Raw genomic sequence first — 24204 nt, forward strand, 5'->3', positions numbered from 1 at the left:
GGAAAGTTTCAGTGCAGCATCGGTGCGTCTGCCACGGTGGTCTGTGTCGATGGTATAGAAAATAACTCAAGCAGAGCTCAGAAAAGAATGAATGATTCCGGGTAGTTGCCTCGAAACAATCCGTTTCAAGAATACAGCTGCCTTCTTTACGTACCGTATCACTTGTTAATTCTTCAAAAAGCAAACTCTGAGCAATAACACACCTCTTTGCGTTGCTGTTGACAATTTACGTTAGTTTTTGACGGTGGCTCGCACCCCCAATATGCTGCCGCGCAACTTTATTCCAACGGCGAAACGGCAACTTCGCGAGAATCGAAAATTCACGATATACGTACAGCAGGGGCTGGCAATGCAGTATGCACAAGGACAGAATATGGAGGAGACCCGACAGTCATCGGCCCAAGTTTGGGGGTGGCTTTGACGAGCATATGCGTCACCAATGTCATTATTCAGATACGTTAATGTCAGATGCTGGGGCAACAGAATCGACGCCAGGTGTAACTTAGATTAGCGGGTCGAAAGAAAACATAACATGTCTGGGAATGACAGAGTGGCCACCCTGACAGTGTGACGAAGTGAGACATGAGTAGAGACATTAGCCGGAGTACCTACTCATATAAATCAAGCGCCGTTTATCCAATCCTTCGAGCATAAGCGACGCCGGCAGTCCGGCCAGGGCGGCCGTGCCCACCGATGCCGATCAAGACCCGAATCCAGACCCGGCATAGAACACAGCTCTGCCCTGACGTGACACATTACCCCGGTGTGTCACTCATGACGGATAGACCAATGCAGGAGCCTTGCCAGCTCCTGTTGTACCTACTTCGTTAAATTTTCGATTCTCGCTAAGTTGCCGTTTCGTCGTTGGAATAGAGTTACGCGGCAGCATACTGGGGCTGCGAGCCACCGTCCAAAAGCAACTTAAATTGTCAACAGCAATGCAAAGAAGTCTGTTATTGCTCAGAGCTTGCTTTTTGAAGAATTAACAAGTGATACAGTACGTTAAGAAGGCAGCTGTATTCTTGAAACGGATTATTTCGAGGCAACTACCCGGAATCATTCATTCTTTTCTGAGCTCTGCTTGAGTTATTTTCTAAACCATCGACACAGACCACCGTGGCAGACGCACCGATGCTGCACTGAAACTTTCCGCCCCGAAAACATGGGATAGCTCACCCCGATCGTGTGCAATAAGACCACGCACTTATAACTTCCCACCGCCCAGCCGGCCGCCCGGCAGATGTCGTGGCGCGCGGTGCCGATAAGGCGCTGCCGCCACCGTGCGGCGTCGAATTCTCGCCCTTATTGACACCGGCCGGTCGGCGGGCGTAACATGGTCCTCTTTAAGCCGTTTGAGCAGCGCCTAGCAGTAATACTTTTCGAAAAAAGGGTATCATCGGACTCAGAAAAGAATACCGCACCACATGCGCCATGAGCCCATATACTTTTCCAAAATTCGGTTTTTTTGAACAACCCTAATGTCCAATGTCCATGTACCGGTCTCTGAGGGATTTAAGCCAGCGCATTCATAGCTCCACACCAGCAATTGTAAGGGCTTCACACTGAAGTATCTGAGGGTTCCACACCGGTGTCTCTAAGGGCCACATACCGGCATCTCTGAGGGCCCCATACCGGCGTCTCCGAGGGTCCACATCTGGCGGGCACCCATCAGCGACTGAAGGTCCCACACTGTCGACTCCGACAGCCCCATCTGCGTCTGGGAGCAACATGCCGTCTCTAAGAACCACAGCGGCTCCTCCGTACGAAAGATGGGCGTCTGCATGCCAAAGGGGAGCGGTTCTGAGACAGTAGGGCACCTACGTGCAATATCTAGAGGGGCGCCTATGAAGCCCATAGGGGCACCTCAATGCGCAAGAGGGGCGCCTCTGAGGCCTACATAATATATGGGCGTCCACATGCAATAGAGGTCTGCATTGATCAATGCCATGGGGGTGCATTCATAAGAAACATGGGCGCCGGCATGGCAAAGAGAGGCGCCTTCAAGTGTCCATAAAAGAGAGACGCCTATGATAAGCGCACATTGTATGCGACAACGGGGCGACTGTGGGACATATAGGATGTCTCTGATGACTATACATAGGGCGCTTATATGCCAAAGAGGGCGCCTATGAAGCTAATGGGGGCACCTGGGAAACGAGGAAGACATTTGTGTAAGGGTTTTCAGGGGTCATGCGCCGTTTGCGGCAAATAGATTCTAAAAAAAAAAAAAATCGGAGGGGGAATAAGTTTTAAAAATGGTGCGGACTTCCCGCACTGTTCGCTTAAGCGGTTACGCCCCTGGGTACATCTGCCCGAGCCCCGATCTCAGAAACTAGATTTGGAGGTCATACTTGAAAGCAGCCAGCAGGACGAGGCAAAAGTTGGAGGCCCCTGAAAATAGGAGGCCCCTGAAAAAGGAGGCCCCTTGACAGGGTGGCCCACCCACTTTTCATGACGTTCCTACGCCCGTGCGGTCCGGCATGTGGCACTTCAGGGTACCGTATCCTTGTCCGATGTCGATTTCTGCTCAGTTTGTCATGTAGGTAGGTGTAGTTATATTAACTATCTACGGGCGTCACCACTACCAGGGCCGCGGAGTCGGAGTCGGCCGGAGTCGACAGTTTTGACCGGATTCGGAGTCGGAGTCGATTTCGGAAACTGGAGTCGGAGTCGGAGTCACCGGAGCTGGGCTGCGGAGTCGGAGTCAAAGTTGGAGTCGGTCGGAGTCGATAGTTCTGCCTGAAGTCAGATTCTGAGTCTAAGTTGGTTTTTGGAAGCCGGAGTCGGAGTCGGAGTCGGAGTCGCCGAAAATCTAGGGACTCCGCAGCCCTGGGAGTCACCATTAAACGTTCTCGGAAGGTAGCTCGTTGCTACGTTCCGAGTCGTAGCAACGAGCCGAAACGGCGAAGTCGGAGTCGGAGTTCATCTGCCCGATTTAGATCGAGTAAATGGCGAGGTCACTAGAGGTTATCAATATGCATCACCCAGAATTTTCCTATTTTGGCATTCTTTACAATCGGATCCAGGCTGGTTAATTGTTGAGCACCATTTCGATATACCTATTCAATCAAAAGTTTTTTAACCATGGCCGCCTTTTGTCCTTTGACTGTCACATCCGTCCGTATTGAATTTTCGGATTTCAGTTGTTGATCTCGCGCTCAATTCAATTAGGCAGCAAAATCCAGAGGCTCCGAAGCATTGCTTCCTTTCAGGACGGCAGAATGAATACCTACCAACCTTAGAAGCTGTATGGACCGTTCTGCTTTCCAAATAACACATAAATTACATATCGTACATCTGTATTATTTGTACACAAAAAGGTATGAACGCTCCTCGGGCTCGGCTCAATCGCTGCAAGACGCGTCTATTCCAGCGTCCGGCGAATCTAGCTCTGTCACAGGAGTTCAAAACGGGTGACATGGGACCGATATACTATGAGACAATGACTTGAAATGACTCGCGAACGGGGGTGAGTGTTCCTCTAGGCCGCTGAGCCTAGGCAAGCACTCTAATGTGAGACAACACACGCTGCTTGACTGGGCTGCTCTCAACACCCCGACCACCAGCGTCGACCCGCGACCTGCGCGGGTCAACACAGCTCGATCGGAGTCCGTTTACTGCGCGCCCGGGGCCGCGCGAAGCGCCGCCATCAGCTGCTCGCTGCTGAACGGGCACTTGGCGAACAGGCGCGCGCACCGCTTGGCATCCTTCTTCTGGGCGCCAACAAACGCGGCCAGCTGGTACTTGCCAGAGGCGGACTCGAGGCCGTTGCTGGTCGGCGGCAGCGGACGGGAGCTGGGGGCAAAGGGCAGGTCAGGTCAGATTCGTGCCGGTAATCGTGGTCATTTAGTTTAATCAGATAGATAAAAACAAAGATACTATACGTTGCAAACCGACAGAGCCGTGGCGCTTCTAAACAATACCCAAATTAAACATAAAAACTTAACGACCATTTGGTTGTGTGTCTGTCTTGAAAAGAGCCCTAAGAAGCGAGTGCGTAGCTATAACGTTTACTTTTCCGCAGGTTTGACCTATAGAGAGCCAAATCAGACTCGCTCAAACTACCTCTCATACCCTCGGTCCGCCCTTGCCCTCCCGCATCAGCCCTCTCTTCGACTCACCCGAACAGCGACAGGATGATCCTCTCGTCGGCCTGCAGCTGGCTGTACTCGCGGGCCTCCAGTTCGCAGACGACGCGCAGGCCGCAGCCCAGAGAGTCCACCTGCTCCACCAGCTGGAAGTAGGCCTCCTCCTGGTCCACATCCAGGGCCACCACGGCGTCACGACGACCGCGGTAGCGGCGGCCGCGGCCCCGACCGCCGCGCCGGCCTCCGAACGAGCGGGCGATGGCGAAGCCGGCGACACCGGCCAGCTTGAGGCCGATGACGGCGGCGACGCCGATGGCCAGCGCGGTGCCGGCCGAGATGCCCTCGGTGGCAGAGCTCTCGTAGGCCATGGAGGCCAGCAGGGCGGTCAGCAGAAGCAGGTGGGCGTTCATGGCTGCGAAACGAGAGAGGAGAGGTCAGCTTCAGTCGGAGACCGGGCGTGAGTGTCGAAGCCCCAACCGTCCTCAAGGGCAATATCTATCATGTGACTGATTTATAATTTAGGCTGCGTTCGACGGCATCCAGATGCCGAGGATTCTTTGACGTACGGCCTCAGAATGCCGATCGTAGTAAGACTATCTCAGATCTCTATGCTGTGAACGTCACTTTGAGGCCAGACAGCGAAGAATTTCGTCGGGTTGTCGGCGAGCACCCACATCTGACACGTTTCTTTTAGAAGCCTCGACTCGTAGACTTCAGCGTATATAATATCATATCCACCAGCACCATTCGAAAGCTCCCAAAAGGGATTAATGATCTTGTACCATTCATCTCATAACTCCAGGTGGAAACAGCCGGACTGGGAAAACTGTATCCGATAGAGGGCAAACATAAAGATGAAGTTCAGGATGCTTTTGAAACTCATGATGCTTTGGAGCGACTAGTCATAAGACAAACTTTTTCAAATGCTTTTGGCTTTTGTGAAACGGGTTTAGGCTAACTTTTCGTTAGCCTAAACCCGATTTTCAATTTATTTTAATTTACCCTAACTTTTTGGATAGCAAAAATTAAAACTAGTGTATTTTGATAGGAACAGCCCAGATCCGAGTTTATACTAACTTTGGAGCACGTTAGCCTAAACCAGATTTACCCTAACCCGGCCAATTAAACGATTCTGTTAGTTCATATTTTATCCACCAGGGTTTGCTTCATACTCAAAGGCCTTCCTCGTCCAGTAAAAGATCTGGCAGCGATGTGCCACGTCGATTTGGAAGCACGACTGAGATACAATTTCGGCGCAGCTGTTTGCACGCCGGAATATCTTTGAGCGTTATTGTTGTTGTTGCACATGCAGTTTCAAGGATGGTGGTCGTTGTGTGTCTACAACAGGTAAGCTAAATATTGTTCTCCCTAATATATGATAGATCAGGTTAAGTAAACAGCCAGAAGAACTCCACCCACCCATATTGTTGTCACTTGTCTCCTTGTTTTGTTTTGTTTTTCCACCTACCTTCTTGCAAAAATTGCCTGTAGGTAGCTTGTGCCTGCCATGACATGACTAGAGTCCATACCGGTATCCCTTTTTGCTTTATCTTGGCGGCTATATAGTTGTGTGAAGATGGTGGATACTAGGCTGATGTGTTGTTAATGGTTACATCACTTTTCATTTTGAAATGAAGGAGCAGGGCATCCTTACAATTGTAAAACTATCCATACCAGTAGGCGGAACTATGGTCAAGCGTACCCATTTTCGGGAACGCATTTTCGTTCCCATGTTTGGGAACGATAAACCCAAATATGGGAACGCCATGTAGGCATTATTTAAAACAAGAAAAAGAACTGTTAAATGACGTCCAAAAAATATAAAACGATCGTGAACCGCCTGATAGTTGTCTCAATATTGTTGGGAAAGAGTTTGATATTGTAAGGCCCATCGTAGTTTCAAATCGTTCCCCTATTTCTAAAGCAGTCCATCACCCGGGCCGCGAGCCCAAATTTGGGAACGCTCTCGTACACTGGCGCTGCAAGCGTTCCTTATTATGGGAACGGCGTACCCAAAATTGGGAACGATTTCACCGACGCCTTTCAGGGGCTCTTTTCATTAACAAGCATCACGTCCAACGCCGCAAATTATTGTTAACGCAACAATCATCAGATGACCTTTCCGGCAAGACCGTTGCATGTTTCGCCCGGTCTTCTGCGCTTTTATTCCCGTCGATCTCGCAGCGGGCACGCCCCCCTCTGCAGGATTACGTAATCCACAACGCTCAGCGATGTTCAACAAGGTCTTCCATACCTATATCCACCGTCCGCGCCGAGGGTGGAGACATGTCAAGCACCTGTCTGCTAATCACCGAGAGTTGACGAGCACAAGAAGTATCCAAAAATGGGAACGCTGAATATGTTACACCCTCAAAACACCTAGTCCCAATGAAAATCTAGTTTTTTCCTTTCTTAATGAGTGTAAGTGGCAAAAGGCCTGGTAGGATGGGCACGAGGTATGATCGAAATCAGCATAAAAATTATAAATAAGCCACACAGAGCGACCTATATCAGAGAAATTCCCCCCAAACGATCATGCTTAGAAACGCCGAAGACAAAAACCACGCTCATGACGCTGCTTATAAAACAACGCTAAACAGCTAGCATCCAAATAAAATATGTCTTTCAGGGCTGATAAAATACAGCTGAATGATTTTAAACCACTGAAACTGAGTTTACAACAGTAGTTCGGTAAAATCACTGACGTTCCACGCGGTCGATCGCCCCGACACCAAAAGTCAACAATATTACCTCGGGACTGCCCGCGTGTTCGCTTGCATATGTCAGCATCTGGTGTCGCTAGAATGAAACTTCATAACCAGGCGAAAATTATTATACTTGACCTCAAAATGTAAAAAATGCTTCATTTTCCTTAAAATTGCATGTTAAATGTCGTATAACCCATATTTCCACCATTCTGTCATTTTTAAAAAATCATTAAAAATATCATTCCACGGTCAATTTCCTTGTTCCACGGTCAGATTAAAGATAACTTTATGGAGATTTAGTAGATACTTAAATCAGCGTGCACTTTTTTGAGACGTGATGCACTTTTGAGTTTTAGTGGGCGAACGGCCGAAAAATTGCCTTCCGTTCTCATAAATGGGAACGCCCGTTCCCATATTTGGGAACTCCGTTCCCAAAAATGGGAACGTTCCTATATTTGGGTACTCATGACCATAGCTCCGCCTACTGATACTTTGTTGGAAGCTGTTCTGTTAGGTTGTGCATCAGTTGGGTAAAGGACGAGGCTCAAATCCAAATATTGATTGACCAATGAAAGGTTAAAGTGGGCAGGGCCATGACCATGTAACGAAAAAATGGACGTGATTTTGTGCATCCTAGCTTTCAAATGAAAAAATAAGACATAAGCAAGTTGTGATTCACACAAGGCCTGTACTCACTCAGCGCACAATTAACTGGCGGTCCTAATGAAGTTAGTTGTGACTCAAAGGCCAACCGACGTTTGACGGCAATTGCTGATCGAAAGAAACGTGCCAGAAAAAGTGAGTAATTAAGAGATGGTGAATAGTTTTTATTTGTATTAATTTGTTTACAATATTGTCAATTATAGCAAAATTAATTATTATTCAATATTACTATTTTGTGTTTATTGTTTTAAAAATAAATTTCTAAACTTTTTTCATAGTGCCGATCCATTTATGGAATGGCCAGCTGATTGTCTGCCAAAGTGGACGCCCAGAACCTGCAAAAAATATCATCATTTTCGGGTGAATGTGCGTACTTTTGTCAAGTATTACTCGTTAACTATCATTCCTTTGGTAAATGGAAGCTTTTTCTCTTCAGTGGGTGTACTCAATACCGCAAGTATTGTCCCGTTACACTGAATGCACCCCGTCATAGCGGGGGCTGCATTTATGCCCATATATTGTCATAGGTACGAGATCCATTTATTGATTGATCAATGTTTTTATTTCTGCCTCATAGTTTCCCCAATTGGCATGCTTCTTGTAAAACACTGATTGGCAGTGCTGCTAGCTGGTGGCAAAGAAAAATGATGAAGCTAACCACACACAAAAAAATACAGCCAAAATAATGACTGTTTTTTATGCAAAGCATGCTAAAAGACAATCAGGAAATTGATTTTTTATGGAGGCGATCTGGTGTCACAATCAAACTGTTGATTCCACAAACATTAGTTTGTGTTTTGTTTTTGATAGTTTGGCTATTAACAAAATTGCATAGGCGTAGGAACAGGAGGGGCCAGGTGGGCAAGTGCCCACCTACTTTTTGAGGTGGGGGGCCGGGGGCTACAGGGCCTCCTGTAAGGGATTTTCAATGGAGGGGGGGGGCAGAGGCTCAAGGAGCCAAACCTAGGGTTCCCTCAAATCCTGTTTTCTCATCGGATTTAGGCCACTTATTTTTAGTCATAGCCCTGACATTATGATCTTTTCTTAGCTAATAAAAATAAAATAGTAGCCTATCTTATCCATGCTTTGATATTTATTTGTCACCCTTTCACATTGCCCGATCAGGTGGTTACAAAAATGAAATACAAAGGAAATACAAACCTCCCAATTTTAATGCTATCTTGCTCAAAATTTTGTGCTGAACCTGAATCCTCTTTCAGCATTTGGGGCCTGGGGGTAGGTCTGGTCAGGTAAGCTCAGGTCAACCAGTGTCCAGCCTATGCTAGCCTAGGTGTCATGCCAGGTAGCCAAAGTAGGTGTCAATCACCACTGAAAGGGAGCTTCGTAACATTGGAAGCTTCGTAACATATTTTTTGGCACCAAAACCTCTCCTGAAAATGGATCCTAAATTCGACATCTGCAAAAAGGACACTTATACATGTTGAAACTTGAAAAGGTGAAGCAAGGTCATCTAAGCTCAGTAACCTTGACCACCTGACCCTAATGCGACCCTGACACCTACCATAAGGCATGATATTACAATCATCCCACAAGTTGGCGTTTTTTTTTTTTTTTAAAGACACAAATAGTTTGAAAACGCGTCGATAATGTGCGCTAACACGCAGAATCGCGATTCTGCCATGCCATGGTCTCTAGAAACACGCCATAGGTCAAGGGTCATGGGGTTCGGGGTCTTATAATTGTCATGATGTGTGTAATTTTGATTAGCTCGTGAATGCGAAAAGTTTCGCCGCGATCGGCCACCTTTTACGAGTTTTTTTTTAACTGAGGGTCATGGATGGGTCTATCCGACCTCCCAATAAGCGCGACGTTTAATTTCTTTTACTGTGTAACAGATGCTGCCTTTCGATTGCTTTGTGCCCTGATTTACTATGTACCTAAGCACAAACATGCCCTCTCCATTCCTTGTGCCCATGGGTGTTGTTTTGTATAGGCATGGTAGGGCCCGAGCCCTACCAATAATTTTGGAAATTTAACATTATGCCTATGGCGTTGCGTGGAAAGAATCGCTTTGAATTGGCAAAAATTTACATTAGAGCCCTACCAATATTTTTCGGAAAGTGTCGCCCCTGCTTGTGCCTTGCCCTATCCTGAAGTCGTACACCTTGTTATCCTCCCCTACTATACCTAGGGTATGTGCCCTGCCCAGTGTCCTGTCCTTACGTCAATTGTACCTTGCCCTGCCCTTCCTTTAGGCCCTGTGCCCCGCCCTGTCCTGCCCTCAAATCCGATACCTTATGTACTCTGCCTTGAAGTTGTATGCGCTGTCTTCCCATCTTTACGCCCGTGCCCTGCCCTAGGGTAACTAGGGTATAGTTTGAGGCCCTGTGCCCTTCTCTGCCCTCAAGCCTTGTACACTTGTCCTGCCATCAGACCCCGTGCCCTGCCTTGCCCTCAGGTGCTGTGCCCTGTCCTGCCATCAGGTCTTGTGCCTTCCCATGCCCTCATGCCCCGGCCCAGCGTCCTTCCTCAAGCCTGATGCCTTGCCCTGTCTCAGGCCCTGTCCTGTCATGTTTTGCTACCAGGCCCCATGTGCATGCCCTGCCCTCAGACCCTGTCCTATTCTGTCATTAAGCCTTGTGCATTGTCTTGCCCTCAGACCCCGCCCTCGCACTAAGCTGCTGTGCTCTGCCCTGTCATCAGGCCTTGTGCTGTCCCATGCCATCAGCCCTGTGTCCTACTCTGCCCTCAAGCCTTGCACACTGCATTTCCTGGTCTCGTGTCCTACTGCTCTCAGTTTTGGGTCACCGTTGGACATCGAGTGCGCTGCTCATCATATACCGATGACGATGCCGTATTGTGGTGTCAAGCCAGCTAGAACCTCTATGTCACACTATCCGACCAGGTTTTTGCTGGTGAGGTCATCTCAGGTCAAGTTAGGTCAAGGTAAATGATATGTGTTTGTATGTCTGTGTGTGTCTGTGTGTATACTGATGTGTGCACCGATTGTTTATGTGTCCATATTACATGAGATCAAGAAATGAGAAACTTTTACTAAAAATACAGTCAAAGAAACTTCACAAAAAGTAAATTCCGCTTGCCTAAAGCGCAATGTTTCCAGATGACCTAGGTTGACCTTGACCCTAACCTTGACATCTGTATATCGTCAAACAACATGTTCACTGATAGGGGAGGTAAGACTGGGAAAAAAGGCCGAAATCAAGGTGTCAAAAGCTCACAAGACCCATGGCCAACGCAAGCTATTGGGTATTTGTCATTAGGGCCATGACATGACCTGATGAACAAGGTCATATCTCCGAAACCCAAAACCACAGACTTGACATTTTCAGTGGACATCGAGAAAGGATAGAGGAGCAGCTATACGAAAAATCAGGCATCTAGCTCTAAAAATGTTGAGTGCAGAGCAGAAAAAAACTACCTGGGGGTGGCAACCACCCCCATGTGCGGGCGAGGGTTAATGATCTGAGAGGCCCTTCTATCTGTACTTGCCAAAGGAGGCCCCTGAGACTGATGGTGGCCAGAAGAGGCCTTCGAGACTGATGGTCTGAGAGGACCTTCTATTCAAACTATGCAGAGGAGGTCCCTGAGAATAAAAGTCCTAAGACCCCTGCGGCGGCAACTGGCCGTTAAAAAAGAAAAGAAAAAATATGGCCATATTTCGGCTCGGTAGGGCCCCACAGAGCTCGTGAGAGCACCTCGAGGGCTCCTAAGTAGACACGCTTATCCCCGTAAGGGTGCCACACCAGCTTCTGAAGGCTCCTTGTAGGCACCTAAGGGCCCCTTCCGGCCTCTAACGGCTCCACCCGCCTGTAATGGCTCCACACCAGTGTTTATGAGCGCCACACACCGGCGCCTTTGAAGGTCATACCTACCAGTGTCTCTTAAAGGAAATAGTTCACTTTTAACATGTTTTTTTTTAACTGGAATAGCAGTTTTGTACTTTGTAGCTTGAGCTGAGACTAGCACAAAGATGATTGGCTCTTTTTGGCTTTTACGGCTCAACAATCACCCTAGACGAAGATATTCCATTTCTCATTCCAAAAAGAGTGCCTTTCAGAGGAATGCGCGCCTTGCAGAGGAATGCAGTCACCTCATCGTCAGCCAATCAGCATGGGTAGGTTTGAACTACACAATATGATTGGTCAACGCGTTGTAAGGTTCCGCGATAAACATAATTTTATATAGAATATAGTTCTTCCTAGATTAAAATATGGAAAATAATCCTTCATACAAAAAAGGTTTTATTTTATTTTCTGATAATTATGATCATGAAAATCACTAATCTGTAGTAAAATACAAACTTCAGGAAAATGAACCATTTCCTTCAAGGCCCTATATCGGTGGCTCTGAGGGCCCCACACCGGCGCCTCTGGGGCCCACACACGTGTGCATTTCAACTCTCAAGGCTCTATAGGTTCATCTGAAGGACCCACACCGACACCTCTGAGGGCCCCACACCAGTATCTCTGAGCTCTAAATGCCCCACACCGGTGACTGAGGAGTGAGGACACACCGGCGCCAGAGAACACTAACGGCTCCACAAGGCCACTGAAGGCACCACACAAGCTCTCACTGAGCTCTAATATCCCATACCGGCCTCTGAGGGATACCGGCCTCTGAGGGTCTGAGAGGCCCGTCTATCCACAGTCCACACTAGTCAGAGGAGGTATCTGAGACTTCGGACTATTATTCTCAGGGGCCTCCCATGCCTAGTTTGAATAGAAGGGCCTCTCAGACCATCAGTCTCAAAGGCCATTTCTGGCCACCGTCAGTCTCAGGGGCCTCCTTTGGCAACTATAGATAGAAGGGCCTCTTAGATCATCAATCCTAGGGGCTTTCTCTGGCTGGTATGAATAGAAGAGCCTCGCAGATTATTAATTTCAGGGTCGTCTCTTGGTTAGTATGAATAGGAGGGGCTCTCAGACCCTTAAGTTCATGGGCCTCCTCTGCCTTTTATGAATAGTAGGTCCTCTCAAACCACCAGTCTCAATTGCCTCCTCTGGCCAGTGTGAATAGAAGGGCCTCTCAGACCATCAGTCTCATTGGCCTTCTTCCAGCCAGTATAAATATAAGGGCCTGTTAGACCATCAATCCCAGGGGCGCCTTAGGTTAGTATAAATAGAAGAGTCTCTCAGACCATTTATCTCAGGGGGCTCCTATGCAGCTGTGGCTAGTATAAATAAAAGGGTCTCTCAGACCATCAGTCTCGGGGCCTCCCTAGGACAGTGTGGATAGAGGGGCCTCCTCAGATTCACTAGGACCTCTCTGACCATCAGTCTCAGAGGCCTCTTCTGACTATTGAGGATAGAGGGGCCTCTTCTGACTAGTGAGGGTAGGGGGATCCCAGACCACCAATGTCCAGGGGCCAATTCTGACTAGTGTGGATTGAGGGGCCTCCCAGTCTCAGGGACCTCCTCTGACTAGTGTGGATAGACGCCAGACGGGCCTCTCAGACCGCCAGTGTCAGGGGCCTCCCCAGACCAGTGTGGATATTGGGGCCTCCTCAGATCCACTAGCGCCTCTCAGGGCATCAGTTCCAGGGGCCTCCGCTGACGAGTATGGATAGATGCCGCTGGCCCCCTCAGTGAAGCTGAATAGAAAAATAGGTCCTCTCGGCATCACTTATCATTCTGCTAGGGACTTCATGGTGGTGCGCCGCCCCGCATGAAAACTGCGCGGCTTGAATCAGGCATCAGTACACGTTCAGAAACTGAGCCCACCTGTGCAGCCTGGTTGAGTGACTCTAACCAATCGCTAGCCAGGATGTTGCGCCGGTAATACTTATCACTGATAGTGGGTTTCTGTGGCGTCATGAACAGCTTGAATATTACACAGCAGCTGCACATGCTTCAGGTCTAGATTTTGGCCGGATGTTTGACGCCGGGCGACGCCGTTCGAGCTGCTGGCAGCCATAGTCAATTTGACGGCTCAACGGATATCGCAGCTCGAACGGCTTCCCATCCGACCAGGCCACCTCATTCATCTCTTCCTTCGACCAGTGGACACGCCCTGGCCTGAGTCCAAAGGTGGTGGACTGGTTGTTTTCCAGTCAATTTCATTGTCTTTTTCAGTTTGAAGGGCAGTAAAACCAAGCTAAAGGGCGGGTAATGGTGAATCATGATGTGGGACCTCTTATTATCTGCCTTGGTAAGAATTCGAGTCTGTTTGCGTTTCCCTGTCGCTATCTTGACAACTCTTCTCACCACTTGGCAAAGGGCGCCTTTTGCGATCGAGGCCGGACTGAGTCTGCCACCAAGTCCCAGTCTGTTACGCCTCAGGCAGATGTGCTACTGGCTGCTGCTGATGTCCAGCTGCTGACAGACCAGCTCCTGGCTCATGCCACCATGCCACCAACACTTAGCCTTACTACGAAACGAGAGACTGTAGGGGAGAGTGGGGCACATTCGTGCAAAAAATGGATAAATCCATATATCTGTACTTTGGTTAGTGCAACGGCAAAATTGTTGATTGTGGTATGGAAAGGAACTATTGCAGATATTTTTCCTCTTTAAAAGTTATCCTCTAAAATTATTGCTTCTATTAGAAAAAATGACTTTTAACCCTATTAGTGGCAGGGGGGGGGGTTGTTTTTATCCACCCCTCAGGTTTTTCGGGAATATCTCCGAAACCGCTGAAGCTACGATGCTGAAATCTTCTGACTTTTCCTAAAACTAAATTGGGCACATTCCCTGAAAATTTCAAGTTCATAACTTTACCAGGGGCGGCTCCAGAGCACTGGGAATTGGGGGGTCCTATTCGTGAAGCGAGTCATTTGGGCGAAGATCACGATGCTGCACCAGTTTTACGAACAGTGAATGAAAGGTATCATGTGATAACATATACAAAGTTATTGTGCATCCTCTTTTGACACGTTTTTGCTATAATAGGCGGATCCAGGCGTCCAAAAAGGGGGGTTATTTTTTACCTCCCAACATAGGTGCCCTGACACCGCCTATGCATGACCAATACTATTTTAGTCGTTCTCTCATAAGAAAATTGTAACATAACAAGACCATTGCAACCCTTTTTAGAAACAGTACCAACAAAAAACTTATTTACTATACTTTTTGTGTACCCCCAATCTCAATGATCTGTATCCGCCTATGATTTTTGAAAATGCATATTTTTAGGATCCATGTGAATTCCTGGTTCATTCTCTATCGATCGGCAAAAGTTGCGTTAAGATTGGTTCAGAAACCTGGCCGTGATAAACAGTCTAAAATGTATCTGCAATTTGCCCGTTTTACCCCCCTCTACCCCCCTATTGACATTTTTTAATTTTATTTTTTAAGAAATGTAGATCTCGTTGAGCCAAATCGAATGCCGTTTGAATTTTGAAAATCGGCCGGTTAGATCTCGAGATATCAAGGGGGGGTCGTAAACAGCCCCCCCCCCCCCCTGCCACTAATATGGGGTAGCCAGGAGCCTGCCACTAATAGGGTTAATAACTCAGAACGTTTGCACGAAACTGCCCCACCTATGGGGCACATTCGTGCAAGGGGTGGGGCACTTCCGTGCACCCTGCAAAGTTCTAGAAATTACCGGGCATTACCAGAAATTTACCAAAGGAAATTGGCAGGGGGTCATTTCACTTGATTCCTTTCGACAAGAATGCATTGCACAACATATGTAGAAAGAATGGGCTGGCCAACAAGAATGTGCCAACTGCCGGCCTCCGTGACCTCGCCAAGTTCGCGTGAATTACTCGTCACGACGTCGCAAGCAGCCGAGACTGAGTCAGGCGAGCGTCATTAGTGAAACCTACTATAGATAAAGTCATAAATAGCAAAAACTAAAAAAAATATGCACGAATGTGCCCCCAGGCAGTGCGTACACGAACCTGCCCCACAACGTTATTTGTAATATATTTCAAAATTTCTTGTTGAAAAAATGACACTTTGTCAACAAACAAGTTTGCAGCAGTTCCGTGAATAGAGTGAGCACCTTCGCCCCCAATTTTGAAATGCTGAACCACATTTCCGAGTCAGGATCACGAAAATGGATGATATGAGAAAAGTTTGGAAAGCTCACGAATATTACAAATTTGCGTTTTTATCAAGCATAGCAGCAGGTACAGTGTTGTCTTCTACGGTGAACGAAGGGCGGCAATGATAGACACATTTCCATAATTTACCTTGAGCTCGTGCAGTCACTCGTATTCCAATAAACTGCTGAAAACGAATGTGCCCCATGCACGAATGTGCCCCACTCTCCCCTACTCCCTTCTCTCCACTTCCTTGAACGAAAACTATCAAATGAAACCGTTGGCGACTCGACTCTTACTCAGAGCAAGAGTCATTTCGCAAGGTCAGGTCACTGCTGAGTTGAGAGCAGATACCAGAGATATGTCTCATGGAGCTTAGCTGGCGGCCGCCGCGCCGGTGCACGCGTACTTGCGTTCGTGACATCCGTGCTGGGGGCACTCGTATGTGAACCGTGGTGGCGTTGCCGAGCTGTGACCCGGGGGCTACCTGGCCGGCTCGAATACGCGGCGATGGCGGGCAGGGCGCCCGAGTTCGATGCGGACGTTGAGTGCTTCGGTGCTTATACGCGGCGGTTAAATCAGTACTTTGTGGCGCAAGATATCGGGAGTGATCAAGAAGCAAAGAAGCGGGCCGTGCTGCTTTGTGCGATCGGCGCAAAAACGTTCGGTCTGCTGGAAGATCTTATTGCTCCAGCCACTGTAAGTGAGAAAACATACGTTCAGCTGGTCAGCGTTTTGCAAAGTCACTTCGAGCCGGATAAATCTGAAATAGTGGCCAGATTCCGGTTTCATTCGTGCTTCAGGAATGGCGGTGAGACAGTTGCTAATTTTCTAGCGCGGCTTCGTAAGCTGGCTAAAGACTGTTCGTTCGCATCTAATGTCCTTAATGAAATGCTGCGTGACCGTTTGGTCTGTGGCATACGGAACGAGTTGCTGCAACCTTGCTTCTCAGTGAGCCGGGGCTGACGCTCCAGTCGGCGGAGCAGCTGGCCCAGGCACACGAGTCGGCGGCAGCGAGTGCGGCTGAGCTCAGCGGCGGTGCTGAGCAGCGAGCAGATGGAGCCTCCGTTCATCGGCTGACTGGTGCCCGGGGTCCGCTGCGGCTGCGTAGCAGTTCCAGGGGTGCCGGTGCTGCCCGCGCTCCTGCCGGCTACAGGGACGGCGGTGGCGGCGCAGCAGACTCCAGAGCTGGTGGTCGGCTGCGCTCTCAGCGTGACAGGACGACGCCCGGGCCAGGTGACAGCACGGCGGCGAGCTGTTTCAGGTGCCTGAGGTATCATCAGCCGGACACGTGCTCGTTCATCGATAAGGTGTGCTACAGCTGTGGCCTCAGGGGTCACGTCCGAGCTGCCTGCAGGAAGAACCAGCAGCACCTCCGCCATGTCTCGGCTGATGGCGACGCGTTACAAGGGTCGGACGCGCAGGAGGGTAGCAGAGAGGACGGCACTACGCAACCGAGGAGTTCTAGTCCCGGGACCGGTGAGGAGGTGTACAGCATTTTCACCGTCCGGACCGGCCTCAGTGTCAGGCGACCGCCGCTGATGGTGCCGGTAGCGCTCGACGGTCAGAAGGTCGAGATGGAGCTGGACCGACTCTGTCGGTCTGCTCTGACGCCGGGTTTCGGCAGCTCTGGCCCTGTGGAGGGCCGAAGCTGGAACCGTGTTCGGTGAAGCTGAAGACCTACAGCGGTGAGCAGCTGCCAGTCATGGGGCAGGCTGCAGTGAACGTTCAGTACGGCGGACAGGCTCAGCGACTCCCTCTCATCGTAGTCGAAGGTGGCGGGCCCTGGCTGTTCGGCAGGAACTGGCTGGGACACATCAGGCTCGACTGGCCCTCCATCTGTTGAGTGACTGCGGAGACCCGTGTGCAGCCCATCCTGGACGAGTTCGCTGACGTCTTCAAGGAGGAGCTGGGCTGCTATCGAGGCGGGGAAGTCGGCATCGACGTAGACCCGGACGTCCAGCCTCGTTCCTTCAAGCCTCGCACCGTACCGCTGGCCTTTAGGGAAGCTGTGGACGCCGAGCTGGAGGACCAGATCCGTGGCGGACTCTGGGAACAGGTACGGCACAGCAAATGGGTGGCTCCCTTGGTGGTTGTCCCCAAGGCTGGGGGTCAGTCAATACGGGTGTGTGGGGACTACCGCTTGACCGTCAACAGGGCTGCTAAGGCAGAGCAGTATGCCTTGCCGCGTGTGGAGGAACTGTGCTCAAAACTCTCGGGATGTACCATATTTTCAAAGATCGACTTGAAAAACGCGTATAATCAGCTTCCGCTAAATGAAAAGGCCCGCGAGTATCTCACGGTAAACACCCCGAGGGGTCTTCTTCGGCCCCTTCGGTTGACCTTCGCCTATTCGAGTGCAGTGTCGCTGTTCCAGCGGACGCTGGAAACTGTCCCGGCTGGTATATCTGGCGTTGGGGTCTTCTTGGACGACATTGTAGTTGCGGGTGTCGATGCCGCTGCGCATGACGAGGCCCTCCGGCAGGTTCTTAGACGGCTGGAGGAAGCGGGTTTTAGGGTCAACAAGGCCAAGTGTAGCTTCGGCGTCAGCAGCGTGACCTATCTGGGGCTTAAGATAAGCAGCCGTGGTGTGGAGACCACCGACGAGAAAACGGCCACGATTGTCCGTGCCCCGGAACCGCGGGATGCTAAGGAACTGCGTAAGTGGCTAGTAATCAACTACTATGGGAAATTCCTTGAGAACCTGGCGAGTGTCTTGGCTCCGCTCTATCGTCTTCTAAAGGCAGATCAGCCCTGGCAGTGTGCTGAGGCAGAGAAGTCTGCTTTTCGGAAAGCCAAAGAGATGCTAGTTAGCCCTCCTGTACTAGCCCATTTTGATCCCGCCCTTCCGGTGGTTCTCGCCTGTGACGCGGGACCGGTCGGCATTGGCTGTGTGTTGAGCCAGCGGACGTCACAGGGCAAGCGACCTGTGGCTTAGTTACTATTCGCGCACGTTGAATGACACCGAAACTAGATACTCACAGACTGATAAAGAGGCATTAGCTGTAGTGACCGGCGTTAAGAAATTTCACTATTACCTAGCGGGGCGAACTTTCACTATACAGTCAGATCATAAGCCTCTCATAGGCCTCATAGGAGAGCAGAAACCTTTGCCCGTGATTGCGTCACCTAGGATGGTCCGCTGGGCTCTGATGCTTGGGGCCTACGATTACCACCTTGAGTACCGGCGAGGATCTAAGCAAGGCCACTGTGACGCGCTTAGCAGGCTGCCTTCGTGCGAGAAGGCTTGTTCGAGCGTTCCAATTCCGGCTGAGACTGTCCATTTACTTGAGTTCATCGACTCATCCCCAGTGAATGTGCCTCCCAGATACAGCGGTGGACCGCTCTGGATCCCGTGTTGTCAGCGGTACATCGATATGTCAGAGATGGCTGGCCGGATGTCAATAGTGTTTCCCTCAGCCCTGATTTTCAGCCGTACAGGTCCCGTATAGGTGAACTGAGTGTGCAGGATGGCTGTGTTTTGTGGGGGTCACGAGTGGTGGTCCCGCCGCAGGGACGGGGTGCCATGTTAAAGTTATTACATGAAGGTCATGCTGGCGATTGTAGAACCAAAATGTTGGCTAAAATGTATGTTTGGTGGCCAAAAATCGATGACGACATTCGTGATATCGTGAAGTGTTGTGTGAAGTGTCAGGAACTGAAGGGCAGGGCCCCTGCGCTCCACTGCATCCTTGGCAGTGGCCGACTCGACCTGGCAGCGAGTCCATGTATAGACTATTGCTCGGCTAACGGATAGATGTTTCTGGTGATAGTCGACGCCCACTCCAAATGGATGGACGTCTACCCAACTCGTTCCTCCGACTCACTGATCACGATTGAGAAATTACGAGCGTCGTTTGCGTGCTGGGAAGTGCCAACAGTGCTAGTGACAGACTACGCCCAGTGTTTTGTATCACAGCAATTCAAAACGTTTTGCAGTGTAAATGGGATCAGGCACTTAACGACACCCAGCCTATCACCCAAATCAAACGGCTTAGCCTAAAGAAGCGTGCAAAGCTTCAAAAACGGGCTGTACAAACAGATCTCGGGGTCCATTGAGACCAAGGTCTCTCGATTTCTGTTTAGGTACCGCACAACACCGCATACTACGACCTCATGTACGCCCGCCGAATTATTTCTGGGTCGTGTGCCACGCACTCATTTAGATGGTGTGCTACCAGATAGGCAGGAGCGTATACGGAGACAGCAGGAGGCTCAAAAGACGTACCGTGATCGAAATGCCCGTGAACGATGTCTGAACCCGAGTGACCCTGTGTATGTGCCTGCTGTCGATAGATTGCAGGGATTGGAGCGTTATCGGTGGGCGCCCGGTCGTGTAGTGTTCGTAGAGGGAGTTAAGGTCACTGTGGAGCTAAATGACGGAAGGGTGATTGTGCGGCACGCCGACCAGGTTCGTGAGCGATATTCAGCTGTTCCGCATGTCGCTAACGATCCTCTCCGTTCCAGAGTGACACCGATACCTGCTCCTGATCCGGTCACGGAGAGCGCCGCTGCATCTACACGGCATGCTCCCGTTCCCGGACAATTACTGGCCTCCACTCCCGACCGGCTGCCGGCTCCTGATCGAGCGCCTGCTCCTGGCCGGCCGCCTGTTCCGGCGCCGCCAGGGCTGACCGGAGCGGTGCCCGCGCCGGGTGTGACCACCGTCCCGCCGTCCGCACCCTCTCCCAGCGCGCCGCGGTACCGGCTGAGAGACCGGTCCACCCTGCGGCCCCCAGACCGATGCGTGGCGAGCTATGAGTAGGCGTTTTGTTTCAGTTGTTATTTGTTCTGTGAGGTGCATATTTATTTGTTTGTCCATGCTGTGCAAGTATTCTTGGTGGAGGAGTGTCATGGAGCTGAGCTGGCGGCCGCCGCGCCGGTGCACGCGTACTTGCGCTCGTGACATGCGCTCATGACACTCGTATGTGAACCGTGGTGGCGTTGCCTCTGTGACCCGGGGGCTACCTGGCCGGCTCGAATACAGTTTGGACCGAGACACCGTCTGTGATAATATGCATTCATCCAATTTTCCAGCTTCCACATTAAGCAAGAAACTGTGCGAGCAGATATGGCGAAAAAATAGATGTCCGGATAATTTCGTTACACCCTGTATGTTCTACTGCAAACTAATGCTATGATGCTAGGGGAGCGGCTGCAGGCTGGCGTAGCGCGTGCGGCCTTACGGTGGTTGGGTGAACGTGCCACCTTCTGCTGTGGGGTGGGTGGGGTGGGGGAGGTCCTCCTTGACCCCGTGCCGGCCCCGCCACCTGTGCTGCGCCATCTTTGGGCTGGCGACGGTGTGGAAGCGCGTACCTTCCGTCAGTTTTCCAGGCATCTGAAGTCTGAACTCGGCGCTGACCCTGTCGTCGATGTCTGCGCGTGAGCCGTGACGGGTGCCACAGCCTGCTGGCACTGGCGGGTACGTGCCGTGTACATGTGGTGCGGACTGCGGGACCGACTTGAACCACTCGAAGCCAACGGAGACCAGCCACCCTCATTCGCTCAGATTTATGTGAACGACCCACGTGCCGAAATACTGATGCCGAGGACCACGCACGCATTGTGGCATCACATAGAGAACACCTATTACATCCAGGAACGACTCCGAACGGCCATTTTCGGGAAATTTACCGTCCGCGGTGAATATTCCTGGGAATATGCTCGGAACGTATCAACCGAATTTGATGTTAGTGCCGGACCCGTGGACTCAGAACTGCGTCACCAATGCCTGTTCATAAATGTAGCGCGGCGTGAGCCATCCATGGACTGCGTGTTTCTTTTTTTTTCCAACCAAAGGTAGGCACTGTACCTGAAGATGCTTCTTTGTAACCAAACCAAACAAAAACTAACAACCTAACCTAACCTAACTTGACCTAACCTACAGCCTACAAACCTACAACGCGCCAAAAATTTCAGCCGCCGGCGGGATTCGAACCTTCGGTCCTCTGAACACGGGGCGAGTGCGCTAACCAACCACTACACCTCGCAAACAGCTGGCCGGATAAAGGTGTTGTAAGTCACTTGACAATGACGCACTGGGATATACTCCGTATAGCGCCTTCCTTTAATTGGAAAAAAGAATTACGCCCGTGGACTAGCCTCTTCAACTCCGTGGCAGTGTCTCCCAATCTGCGGAAAGTTCAGCTGGTCGCATGATAACCGTGGCGAAGTTTTCTGGCTCTGTTTCAACGGCTCCTTCATATTCCCTTCATATCAGCATAAGCCAGATTTAGGCTAACTTGCAATTAAACGATCAAAAATGTTAGCTTAAGTTTCGTTAGGGTAAATTAAACGGTGTTTTATTTGGTTAGGCTAAGCCCGAAAAACGCGTATATATGAAATCGTTCGTTCGTTTTTTTACGACAAGCAGAAGTAGGAACCCGTTTCTTCACGAAGTCCAAATTCTCACCTGAGCGAACTGGAGTACTGAGTCGAGAGAGCAGAGCAGACGAGAGGACGACACTGACGATGGACTGCCGGGCTGCGCTATAAATACGGGGCGCCGATGACCCGCGGGACAATACCACTCCTCCCAAGGCCAAGGTCGGGCCGCGGTCGCCCGCGGCTGGTCGCCCAGCCGAGGTGCGCCGGCTGGGTGCCCTCTGAGGTGTATCACAGCCACCCCCGGGCCGGGGTGTTGAGGTAGGACCGGCTGACGGCCGCCAGCCCAGCCGTCCGTGACGGGCTGGGAGCGTCAAACCCGCCCGAGGACGAGCACCTCAGGATGACGCGGCAGCTTGGAAATGGATACTTGGAACTGATGTGATGCTCCATTCCGGCCGATTGGTCTGAATACTGGGGGTGGTCGACGTGACTCGACAGTAAATACTGGTAATTTCTGGATATCACAGTTGAGGAACTATTGTATCCGCCCTGAAACGTATTGATTTCGAACTATTGTAACTAAGCATCGAACGTGTTTGTGTTGTATCTGAAATGGCAATTAATCTGATTACGCTCCACCGACACGAGGAGAGCGATTTCTTGAGAGTATGCGCTTGTTTCGATCTTGTATGTGCTTTCATCCTAGAATAATCCTGATTTTCATGATTTCTGCTTTTTTCATTCGTTTCTTATTTTATTTTATTTTATTTTATTTTATTTTATTTTATTTTATTTTATTTTATTTACAAAGTATTTACATATATTGGGTTCAACATTTCACGTTTTGGTCGGCAATGAATATAAAGAGATTTGAGGAGAGGCTGAGTGGATAAAAAGATCAGGCATATTCCGGGAATTACGGCAACTGGGGTCTCTGCAAGGACCCTTGTTCCTTTGTTTTGTTGGGTTAGGCCCTTTCGGTCTGACCAGACCATCTCTGAGCCGGAAGGATGATAGGAATTAGGGGAGACATTGGTCTGGGCAGGCACCCAAGTGAGTAGTGAGTCACCGGGGCTGAACCTGTCCCAAAGGACAGGCCGACCAGCCCCCCAAGTACTCACTGCACCCGGCTACGGGTGTGCTCTTGGGAGCAGCGGAGCCGCTCCAAGGGAGCAGCCCGCATAGGATAAGGTTGCCTGTCCAGCCCGGACCGAGGGTTGCGGCGTGAAGGAGAAGGATTTGATTGTCCTGAGGATGGAAACGACGGACAGATTCGACCCTTGTTCCTTATTGGGACAATATTTGAGCGTGGAAACAGTGGATAAAAGCTTGTTCGACTGACCAGAGCCTAGGCTCTAGTCAGTCGAACAAGCACCGTTTCTTGCTTCTGGCACGCGTCTTACTCCGTGTTACCCAATTTTTCTCGAGGTGGAGTCACAGCAGAATTGCCATCAACTCAGAAGTGTCGATCAAATTGTAACTACTAAAGACGACGGTTAAAGTGACCTGATGATATGACCTCAAGTGACCTAGACTAAATTTGCACATGTGCGACAAATATGTATGGAAAGGTGTACTAAAATGGCGGCGCTATTCGCCGCCATTTTAAAGGGAGATAATGAGCTTTCTTGTTTCTTAAGTAAAAATTACTCGACATCTATACTATTTCTACTGTAGTTTCTATAAAATATGAAAATTTCCTAGCACATTTTCGTATGTGAAAAAGGTTTTTATTTTTGCAAAAAAGAAGCAGTACTTGCAGTACTTGTAACACCCACCGAAATGCGTTGTCCTTCTCTATAAAAAAGTCGCAGTATATGGCGCTTTTGTTTCAAACAGCGACGCTTGGGTTTTTGTTTATGTTATCGCCTTGTCGTTGCTTGGTTGTAAGGATTCTAATTTGAATTAGAGTTAATTCGGTTTAGAATTAATTAGATTCTAATTCGGGGGTACATAGTGCCTACTCTTCTCTGTTTCCAAGTATTATTTTGCGCCACAAATGAACGGCATGCGCCAGAAACGCAGCCAAATCTTGCGATTGCGACTACGAAATTCATTATTTTGGCCTCAGAGCCTGAAGCGAAAAATACAATCATATTTATTTCAAAAAGACTTCAGGTTTGTCGAACGGTGTTATGAGAATTTTGATAACAGTACTGCATAAGTTTTTCAGTGATGCCGCAAAAGTGTTGTATCTATCTTCTTTTATTGTGCAGTCGGGTCGGCGGGACCGATTCAAAATTGAGTCGTTGCTACTAAAATAGCAGCATATGGCGACAGATGATGAACAGGAAAAATAGTTGCGTAAATTTAGACATAAACCACCCCCAAACCATGAATATCTTTTGAAGGCACTATAGACGACCATTAACTAACTATTTGTGATGAAGATCAAATGTAATGAATACGCTCATTTTACAAAATTACATGCAAGTACCAAAAAGTGATGTAA

General features: G+C 49.6%; 1 protein-coding gene and 1 long non-coding RNA gene across 2 annotated transcripts; one reads left to right on the forward strand and one right to left on the reverse strand.

Moving 5' to 3' along the window:
* Positions 1-3282: 3282 nt before the first annotated feature.
* LOC122388608 lies at positions 3283-22454 on the reverse strand. The gene is made up of 3 exons (XM_043379809.1): positions 21838-22454; positions 4122-4500; positions 3283-3795 (listed from the first exon to the last, which is right to left on the reverse strand). Exons 2-3 carry the CDS (start codon positions 4496-4498, stop codon positions 3615-3617), a joined length of 558 nt encoding a protein of 185 aa, XP_043235744.1. The 5' UTR covers positions 4499-4500; positions 21838-22454; the 3' UTR covers positions 3283-3614.
* LOC122388609 lies at positions 16298-20424 on the forward strand. The gene is made up of 2 exons (XR_006257839.1): positions 16298-17484; positions 19893-20424. It is a non-coding gene; the product is annotated as an uncharacterized LOC122388609 (long non-coding RNA).
* Positions 22455-24204: the final 1750 nt, after the last annotated feature.

This window comes from Amphibalanus amphitrite, unplaced genomic scaffold, assembly GCF_019059575.1.
Source record: "Amphibalanus amphitrite isolate SeventyFive unplaced genomic scaffold, NRLGWU_Aamphi_draft 000328F_arrow, whole genome shotgun sequence".
Lineage (NCBI taxonomy): Eukaryota > Metazoa > Arthropoda > Thecostraca > Balanomorpha > Balanidae > Amphibalanus > Amphibalanus amphitrite.

Bases quoted from the DNA above. Each gene is read 5' to 3' on its own strand.
- LOC122388608 (XM_043379809.1), bottom strand. From the start codon at position 4,498: ATGAACGCCCACCTGCTTCTGCTGACCGCCCTGCTGGCCTCCATGGCC. The intron at 3,796-4,121 runs GTGAGTCGAAGA...CTTTGCCCCCAG, and splicing joins ATCATCCTGTCGCTGTTCGG to CTCCCGTCCGCTGCCGCCGA.